The following is a 9,792-nucleotide window of genomic DNA, read 5'->3' as shown; positions in this document are numbered from 1 at the left end:
CACACACACACACTCTCACACACACACACTCTCACACACACTCTTTCCTCTAAGCTGATATTACAGATGAGATAATGAAAGGTTGACTGAGAAGCAGGTGGCAAGAGCTGATATTACTGTCTTCCTGCTGGGGCTTAGTGTGTGTGTGTGTGTGTGTGTGTGTGTGTGTGTGTGTGCGTGCGCACTCTTTATCCTGGGAAAGACAGATATGGGGGAGATCTGTGGGATTAAAATACTCATCGAGGTCATGTGGCGATGCTGCTGAAACACAGACGCCCACCAGGCTCTGATTGTAGCGCTGTGGACCCCGGCGTGTGGACGAGTCTTCTGCTCTGTTTTATTGTGATGTGCAGGAACAACACTTTGATTCATTCCAAGGAGATAAACAAGCTCACGTGGGTGTAACACGTGGAGCTCCGTACATTTAACATGTATGTGAAGCAGGGAGAGCCTAAAGGGTCCAAATGTCTTCCTGACTTGAGCTTTGCTCCCGTCCTGTCCAAACTTTCCTTTCTAGCTTCATCACTTTCAGATTTAGCTGGAAGTTATTTATTTCCTTGCAGCTGGTCCACGTCCCTCACTTTAGTATTTGGATTCAAAATGACGATGCAAATTTTCTTGAAAAATGCATCATATAATTGTAAATGGATACACAGCCTGTCTTTGTAACTGTTAAAGAAGAGTTTGCTTTGATTTAATTTATAAAATTTTTGCTTTATGTAAGAACTATATTTTTCATTCCTTGCAGGACGTTTACCACTCGCACCGCCCCAAAGAGAAAGTCCGCCTGGACAGCAACAATAATGAGAACTCGGTCCCCAAAGACTTTGACACCATCGACAGCAACAGCAACCTGGGGGCCCGATCACATAGCCAGCGAGTGCCGGTCGGAAATGCCAAACGTAAGCTGGAAAAGAGCCAAGCGCAAAGCATGCTGGGAAAATCTGCCAACGAGGTCCTCAAGTACCCTCCCATCCAACTGAGAGTGCCGGGCCACAATCGCAACCACACCCACACCCGTAAAGCCCACCCCAAGCTGCCAACGGTTGCAGCGCCGGCTCAGGGGTCCAATCCGGATTCTCCGTTCTACCAGACCAAGAAGCCGGCTTCTCCTCCGCTGCCGCCTGGTCTGGAGGTGAGGAAGGAGCAGCTGCAGTGTGAGATCAGCGGTAAAGAAGCCATTTCAGCTCTTTCCAGAGCCAAGAGCCGGGAGTGCCGGCAGCAGATAGTAGAGGTGTACTGCAAACACAAGGAGGGGACGCTGATGCCCGAGAAAGTTCCTCGCTACTGCCCCGCAGAAGGTAAGAGCACATCTCAGTGTGTGCAGGTAACAACAGACGCGTTTCATATTATTCACATAACCAACAACAAAAAACACAAAAGTCATAAAAATCCTTAAATTTTAGGTTAAAGGAATTTTTATTTTCTGCTGCATCAATGTTGTTCAAACCTTCTCTTTGTGAGGGAGAGCCAATCCGAATAAGGGGAGGTGACTGTGCGAACGAAGCTAAAACAGATGAGGATGAAGACAAACTGAGGACCTCTGAATAAAATAAATAGAATAGTGAATCATAGTCATCCTCATTACTGTCATGAATGGTGAAAAGCCCAAACGCAGGCTCCAGATCGATTTGATGAAGCAGAGGTTGAACAATCTGTTATGTTTATAAAGTCCAAGAATAAAACACAAGGACACAAAGAAGCTACAGTGAAGGTACCAGGGATGTATTGTCATGCATATCTGTGAAAGCGGTGACGGTAACGGTGCCTGTAATCCATGCTTTGGTTTATATAATGAACATGTAGCTTGTGAAGAAGTATATGTATTTAGTATTGTTTATTGTTTGGTGTCTATGAACAGCCGTTTATGCCATCTGAGTATAAATGGTGACATGATGAAGATATAAAGAAAAACATGATAAGTTGATGCATGTCTTTGTTTTTAATACGTTTGCAAATGTCCAAAAATACGAAACTCAGGGCTCAAAACACAGGACGTTTCTTCTTGACCATCTGAAGGATGGATGTGTAGGTGGCATCAAGATGAAAGCTGCCCGCCCTCTTTGTCTGAAGCTGGCATGAAGATATAAAAAGATCACTTTGCTAATCTGTAAATTGCACGTTCAGTAATGTGCTCTACCTCGATGTAGCTGACAGCTGCGGTGCTGCGATCCATCGCTTGCAGTCTGCTCCGGGTGTCAGCGCGACTAAATTTCTACGTGTATGAGCACCTCGAGATTTATTCGTAGTCTGCATGTATTAACCTATGATTTTAGGTCTGAAGTATCCTTTCATGTTAACATAGTGATTCATTTGTCAGCAAATGAATGGGCGACAGATTTCAAGACAGAAAGGACATGAACAAGTGGCTGCTTTGAAGTGGCAGATTGCAGTAAGTGGAAAAGGGATTTTTGCCTTCCAAATTTACCCTTTCAGAAACATTTTTAACTGAGCACGTGCCGTAGATGCAAAGAGGCATCCCTCACGGGTGCCAGCTCTATTTTCAGGGACTTGAAGCATGAATGGACACAGAGGAGGACGATGCTCATCCAGCATAATTACACCCTAATTAAACAAGCAGTTTGTAGTCTTATTTTTGGAAAGGCTGACTAATGATTTACTCAGGGCCGTTTGAGGGTTAATTTATATGATTATAGGTTGTTTTGATGACACACCAGTGGTTATATCCTCAGAGTGAAGGGGTTTGGTTTCAGATTGCCGGGCATGCATTCGGTCTTTTAAGGAGTTTGGTGTTTCTGTGCACGTCCCTGGGCGTATTTGACGCATCTCTGCCTCTGCGTTCGACTCAGCCGCCTGATTACTGTCATTCCCCCCTCAAACTCCAATCCCAGCATGCTCCACGGCCCAAAAAGGTCACTAATTAAAGCCAAGCAAGCCAAGGCCGGCGGGATGATGAGGAGGCATTAGGCTGTCAGAGCGTTTGTATGTACAAGATTGGGCTCGACCAGCTGCAGACGGCATGACTAGGAAAGGCGGAAGTGAAGAACTGGAGTGAGGAATGGGCTTAGAAGTGACGCTGATGTCTTAAAAAGGAAACGTTCTGCTTATTTCCAGATCCATATTGGTATTTTTGGGGTCTATCTTTGTATGACTGACAGTTAACCCCTTAGCAGTCCAATTAGTCCCCTAAACCATCCAATGTCCCGTGGGCGGTACGTCCGACTGCTAAGGGGTTAAACACAGCCCTCTTTACCTTACCTGTCTGAATTGAACCATCTTAGCATCAAAAAGCAGAGAAGCAGGAGGATGGATTTTGTTAGTTACTAATTGCTAAAAACGAAGGACTATTATTCATAACACCATAAAACTCACCTGCTAGTGTGAAGTGGACGGGAGGAACACTTTTCACACAGGCAGAGATTCATGGATTTATCAGCGAGATGTTAACAGACCTCCTCCTGTCCAGGTAAAGCTAATGTGAACGTACAGTGGGACGAGGACTCCTCCGATGCTTCTCCGCCTGTACGGATCGCCTTCGTCCTGGTCGTCCACGGCCGAGCCTCGCGTCAGTTCCAGCGTCTCTTCAAAGCCATCTACCACACCTCACACTACTACTACATCCACGTGGACCAGGTAGGACTGCTGACCGTCGCCCAGAGCAGGATTTTTTGCAATATCTTAATTTTAATTTATAAATATTACAGTTTTTCACTTAAAAGCTGGAGAAAGTTTGAGACCGGCTTCAAATGATCTGTTAGGGAGGGTCTCCCTGCAGGCTTCCCCGTGGCTGCACTCGTGGGTTTGAAAAGGCTGCTTTCAGTTTTCAGTCGTGTATTCCTCGTGAAAAGATCCAAGGTTTAGTCCGCGTGGTTGGTTTATATTCTTAGCTTTTTCTTGTATAAACAGATGAATTCACTTTCTTGTATATACCGCCTTGTTCTTTTGCTCAGGTACTTCCTGTTTGTGTGATCGAGTGTGCTGGGTTGGAAAAGGTCTGATTTGTTTTAACTTCAGGTTAAACTACTTTTGGAAGCACGTCTCTGCTCAGTTTGTTGTTTCAGCCTTGGTGCTTTTAATTCTCGTCACATTTCTTTTAGATGAACTTGATAAAAAAGTCACGCTTCAAGACAAACCCGTAGGTGGAACGAGGCGGGAATCCCGCTCTGCTACGCTGAGACGTCAAACTCATTAAAATGTGTGGTTTTAAAAAAGCAGGAAAGAATAACACAGGGAACAAAACGTAGTTAATAATTTAAAATAATGAATGCCGACACTGGGACAGAGATCTCACTTCTGCAGCAGGACTTGGACACACTGCAGCTTTAAAGAACAGTTACAGTCAATGAACGTCAGCACAGTCGCCTCAGTCATCAGCAGCTCATTGCTACCTGAACTTAACACTGTCGTAATTAAGACAACGATCAGAGAACAAACACAAACTGTAGTAATGATGGAGCGTTTTCTATACTTAATAACACTAATCCTGCAAAACATCTGAACTTAAACAGGTTTCTGATGTAAAGAATGCAGAGACTGTGTCATCTTAAGACTGCTGTTGCTGGTCTAGATCATGTTGTGTAAGCTCCACTATAAATTGTATCTGTTGCATTTTTATTATGTTGAGAGTTTGCGTGGCTTCAGCCTCAAACAGGTCTCCCAGGGGAAACAGATTTCCATCTCTGTGGGACTTCCTGCTACAATAAAGGGCCGTCACTTTATCTGAATCTGTTATTTTCTTCACGTCTTCAGCTGAGAAGCTTTAAAACTTTGTGCAGCATTAACCGGCTCATAATCAGACTTTTACATCGTAACACGCCACTTTTAGGCAACGTTTCCTGTTCCCTCATTTAAACCTGCACCAAAGCATTTAGCAGCAGTGACTATAAAGCCGGCAGCATGACGCCCAGTCCACATCTCTTGGGACGAGTCCGACACCCTTGATTTCACCGTCTGAAAAATGGAGCTAAATGTGCGTTTATAGTGAGCTTTATAAATCCTGTGGAATGGTTGAGAAAGCAGTTTTGAAGCTCTGTCGATGTCCACAGTAACGAAAGTGTTTGAACTGCTGAAAAAAATCCATCTCCAGTGGATCCCGGGGGGGTGGAGCCTATCACCGATGTCATATTTCTTAATTGTGATCCTTTCCGTCTCTCAGAGGTCCAACTACCTCCACAGAGAGGTGGTGTCTCTGGCCAGCCGGTATCCAAACGTGCGGGTGACTCCCTGGAGGATGGCCACCATCTGGGGCGGGGCCAGCCTGTTGACCATGTACCTACGCAGCATGGAGGACCTCCTCAGCATGGCCCACTGGTCCTGGGACTTCTTCATCAATCTCAGCGCTGCAGACTACCCCATCAGGTAAGAGCCTGAGCTGAAGTTTACACCTGATATTAAAACGTGTTTCTTGATGTGATTACAGTGTGAAGATGAGCCCCAGCTGAAAGTGCCTGTAGTTCATGTAGTTTATGTCGAGTTTGCAAATGTGATCTGACTGATTCTGGTGATGTAAGAAAAGGTCAGTTTGCAGAAAAACAAACAGCCTTTGGTGGATAAAACACCACAGATCTGTTTAAAATAGACTGAAGTGGGTGAAATGAGGTTTTAATAGCTTTTCCAAAACTACCTGCTCACCATTTAATCCCATGAGCAACAGTACCACCAATGCTGGAAGATGTGTCAGACCTAAAGTTGCTCTAGAAGGTCATTACGTGACGACCTTTTATAATATTTGTAAGTCAGGCTACTTCCTGGTTTGGAGTTGGTTTGCTCCTGAATGTAAAAGCCTGACACTGTCAGTCATCATTTGAAATCCTCTGTTTATGGAACACAATGGCAGCGTACAGAGTTGTAATTCCAGTCAGATCTTCCTGTGAGCTGTGACGCTGATAATCTGTTAACTGACACATTTCTTTCTGCCAGTGTTTCTTGCTGGCTTCTTCCTTCCTCGTACTTCCTTGGCTGCAGGTGTAGCTTCCCGACTGTACCGCAGGTAGAGAAGATAACCTGCGTACGTTGAGCTTGCTTCGTAGTACAGATGGCTGTGGAAGCTGTGCCACTCATGTCAGCTAACAGCCACTAATCTGCCCAGTCCTGTGGGCCTTGTTTGTTTGAGTTGATGCTCTTGTGGTTTATTGGTAACTTGATCTATACGACTGTAAACCAGAGCGAGCCGTGAGCCTGCAGCTGTGAAGCAGAGCATTTCTTCTTGGCTGTCCCGTGTCTCGGTTTGAAGGGATCGGCAGTGATCAGCAGAAGTCCTGAATTATGTGAAGCAGTAACGAGGTTACATAAAGAGGCCGGTGGAGGATATGTTTTGGCTCATCGGTGTGTTTGAACTGGTGCAGGGATGTGAAGCAAGATGAGATCCAGCTGCTTCTCGCCTTCCTGAGTAAACGCCTCAGGCAGGTCTTCTAGCAATTTAGGAGCAGGTGTGAGCTGGCTTTGGGGGATGTCAGAGGGTCACAGATGGGTGACGTGTGAAAGGAATCAGCTCTACTGCACTTTAATGCACCTCAGCCAGGATATTGGTTTAAGTTTATCAGGTTTCATTGTGACCTAATCAATTTCCACAGAGTCCAAAATTAGGTGCAAATCTTAAGAGAAAAGTATGCATGCAGACGAATCAATAGCCCGTGTCTTTGTGCTCTTTCTGAGTAAGCGTTTATCTGATCCACATTCTTATTTCTTGTAAATATTTATGAATGACTTAAAGTTTTAAACCAGAGTTCAACCCTGGAAGCAGACGAATCTCAGAGCTCACATTTCCACTCAAGCCTGTTCTTAATGTTTTGGCATTCAGAGCTACATCACACAGTTGTTCTAATTGGTTTTAGCTCCATCCATCGCATCCACAGGCATTTTGTATGTGCCTGTGTGACAGAGGCATACCATAGCTTTCTTCTTATTGGTTGCCCCTCATAAACAGAGGGTCGGCGCAGCAGGTGGGTGGAGCTTCTGTTCCTGAGACCTATAACGCCTCTCTATGACACTACCGTATATATCGAGAAGAATAAAAACGGCATCAAACAGCATAACAGTATTTGTACGTGTATATAAATATAAAAGCCAAGTTATTAGGTACACTTGTTCAGCTGCATGACCGAAACTCATTTAGTGATGTAGACACAGAAACGCAGGTAGTTTCCACGTCTACTTTGATGTGGCGTGGCTGGTCTGAGTCTTTCAGGATCTGCCGCTCTGGTGGAATTGTCCCACAGGACCATATCTATGGTGTACAGATAATAGTCTGAAAAAGAGAGAAACCAAATTTTCTTTAACGTTTATTTAAAGATAATCTGTCCTTTGGTCGTTAACAGAAAGAGACAAAATAAGAATCACAGTCTTCACATTCAAGTGAGCTTTTATTCATTTTCCCGCTTTTATAATCTGTGAAAACAGATTGGCTCTGAGCAGTGACCGGCCACGGTCCACAACATGAGCACAACAGTGCAGGCAAATAGCACGATGGCGTGCACGCTCGCGGCACACCAACATGTCATTAGCATGTGGCTGCGGCCCTTGCTAATGACATTCTTCTCTGTGAGGGAAGAAGACACAGCGTTTGTAATGCATCGATCATTTTCTTTGATAAAATCCATGAAAGTTTCCGTCCTGCTTTCCTCTCAGGATGTAAGTCATTTGTTGTATTACCTGCAGCGGTTAGTTTGCTGTTTTAATAGAAATATAAACTATACATGAACTAATTAAGTCACACACAGCAGAAATCCAAACATAAACAAACTGTACGTGGAAAAGCAAAGAGAGAGCTGTCACCCTGAAAGGCCTGAGGCTACTCTGGTATTAGCTTTTAAATGGAAAGTTAAAGGTGACTGAAGGTTGTTTAAACTTTACTGGTGGACGGCTGAGCAGCTGAGGTCATTGTTTACTTTGTACACAGTGAAACAGCAAAGTGGTGTTTTCAGATTTCCACACCCTGGAGTCTGGACCGAGAGCTAAAAGCCTCACAGATGCAATCAAATTTATTTACTTCTCCAAATCAGACCTGGAGTTGTAATGCTGACTGTTTAAAGCCAGCGTTCATCTGAACGAAGCAGTTTCTGTGGAGAGCTCCAGACTGATGACACGTGTTCATCTTTCAGTCTTTTTTCTTTCCCATCGTTCTGTCCTCGTGAGCTCACGAGCACCGGCCTGCTGTCCTCCATAACAGCGATGGTTTGAACATGCTTCTGGCTAAAATCCATAACACAGCTGCAGCGTTAGCACCACAGCATCCATCGATCGCTGTGACGTCATGAGCGATGGCGGCTCTCTGTGGAGAGGGGGTCACACAGCTTTCTCTTTCTTCACTTAAACATTCAAACGTTTCTTCCAAATGGCTAAACAGTAAGACTGCAGATCAGTCTCTGCAGTTTTCTCGTAAACTGTTAAAGCAGCAGACGGAAATGTGCATGAGCACAGCAGGAGGGCGCGTCAGGAAGTCCGCTCTGTGAGGAGGACGTTCAGTTAATCGAGACAGAGAGGAGCTCAAAGTGAACCCGTCACACTATTAAATTATTCTTGGACTCTACGAGAGGTGCTTTGAATGAGTCGCAGCTCCTCGTTTATCTTCTAACGGTTCTTTGTGCAGCTCCTCAACTCATCTTCTAGCCCCTCCCACTTAAAGCACACCACCTTCTGATTGGCTGCCCCTCGTAAGCAGAGTGTTTGTGCAACATGCTTGGATGTTTGCAACATGTCTGTCATAAGTAGACCCGCCCACAAGCATCATCTGATTCTTGCACCCTAATGTGGATCATAATTCATAAAGATGACATCATTTTGAATTTAATCAGACCTGAAACTGGAGATTGAGACCATAAAACCATCAGAAAGGTCAGAGATTAGCAGATTCGAGACCTGTTTTCTCGTCAGTCTTAAGATCCACTGTGGAGTTTGTGGTGCCATGAAGTGTCCAGAGTCTGGAGCAGGGGTGAGGAAAGGTTTTGGGAGATGTGGATAAGTAGGGAATGAGTTTATTGATCGCTGGTCCTGATGAACACTGGCAGAATAAGACACTATTGTTCTGACAACGAGATGACGGCTAAACAACAGAGGCTGTGGAAAAATCCGATTTAGCAGAGAGGGGAACGCCCTCATCCAGCTGAGCAGGAAGGTGAAATAAACTTAATGTATGCAGTTCTTTCAGCTTTCGCCGTCACGCTGTCTTTGCACGTGTGTGTTGAACGTTGGCACACTGCAGGGAGTCATGGACGGCCCGTCTATCTGCAGGCAAAAACCTAATCAGATGTTTTTTAAAACAAGCTGTAGTGTTTGCATGGAGATTGCGACAAACAGGTTCTTGTTTTTTAAAAAGATAAAGGTATGTTTCCATGAATAATTGGGGCCAGCTGTGGGCCAGCTGTGGGCCAGCGGCCTCACCGAAGGAAGAGACACAGCACTGCTCTGTGGGATCATGTTTTTATCTTTGTTCTTGGACAAAATAAGAGAAAAAGATGATTTCAGTGTTTTGTCCATGTACTCACCACTGCAGGCCAGTTTGACAGATGTACCAACCCAGTAACTGATCAGCTCAGATTAGGAGCTAAATACAAACTGATGATTTTCCAGCTGTTTATGTTACAAATGTGTCGTTCATACATTTAAGAAACAAATGAAAGAAAACAATAAGACGAGAACATGAAACTCTTCTGTTGTTGTTGAGTTTCCTCCTAAAATGATTTATTTATAGTTAAGGTCACATTATTTAGAAAAAAAGGTCGGTGCATATAAACAGTGAGTCAGCAAAGAAACACGAGTTCATGCGTCTCAACACGAAGGGAACAAAACCGTTTCAGCCCTAACAGATGTCAAAGCATCCGAATTCACAGCAGC

At 44.5% G+C, this 9,792-nt stretch overlaps 1 protein-coding gene across 1 annotated transcript in view; it reads left to right on the top strand.

The window, feature by feature from the left end:
• The window catches only part of LOC102207615 (xylosyltransferase 1-like), a 39,861-nt gene that overhangs the window by 11,088 nt on the left and 18,981 nt on the right, over window positions 1-9,792 (top strand). Inside the window, exons 2-4 of the mRNA XM_005739900.2 lie at window positions 749-1,301; window positions 3,428-3,594; window positions 5,117-5,319. Coding sequence (XP_005739957.1) covers window positions 749-1,301; window positions 3,428-3,594; window positions 5,117-5,319 — 923 coding nt within the window. The remainder of the gene's footprint in view (window positions 1-748; window positions 1,302-3,427; window positions 3,595-5,116; window positions 5,320-9,792) is intronic.

This window comes from Pundamilia nyererei, unplaced genomic scaffold (assembly GCF_000239375.1).
Source record: "Pundamilia nyererei isolate P.nyererei 1_Seehausen unplaced genomic scaffold, PunNye1.0 scaffold00095, whole genome shotgun sequence".
Lineage (NCBI taxonomy): Eukaryota > Metazoa > Chordata > Actinopteri > Cichliformes > Cichlidae > Pundamilia > Pundamilia nyererei.
The sequence above is the reverse complement of the archived record's forward strand: the minus strand, read 5'-3'. Positions and strand labels throughout refer to the sequence as shown.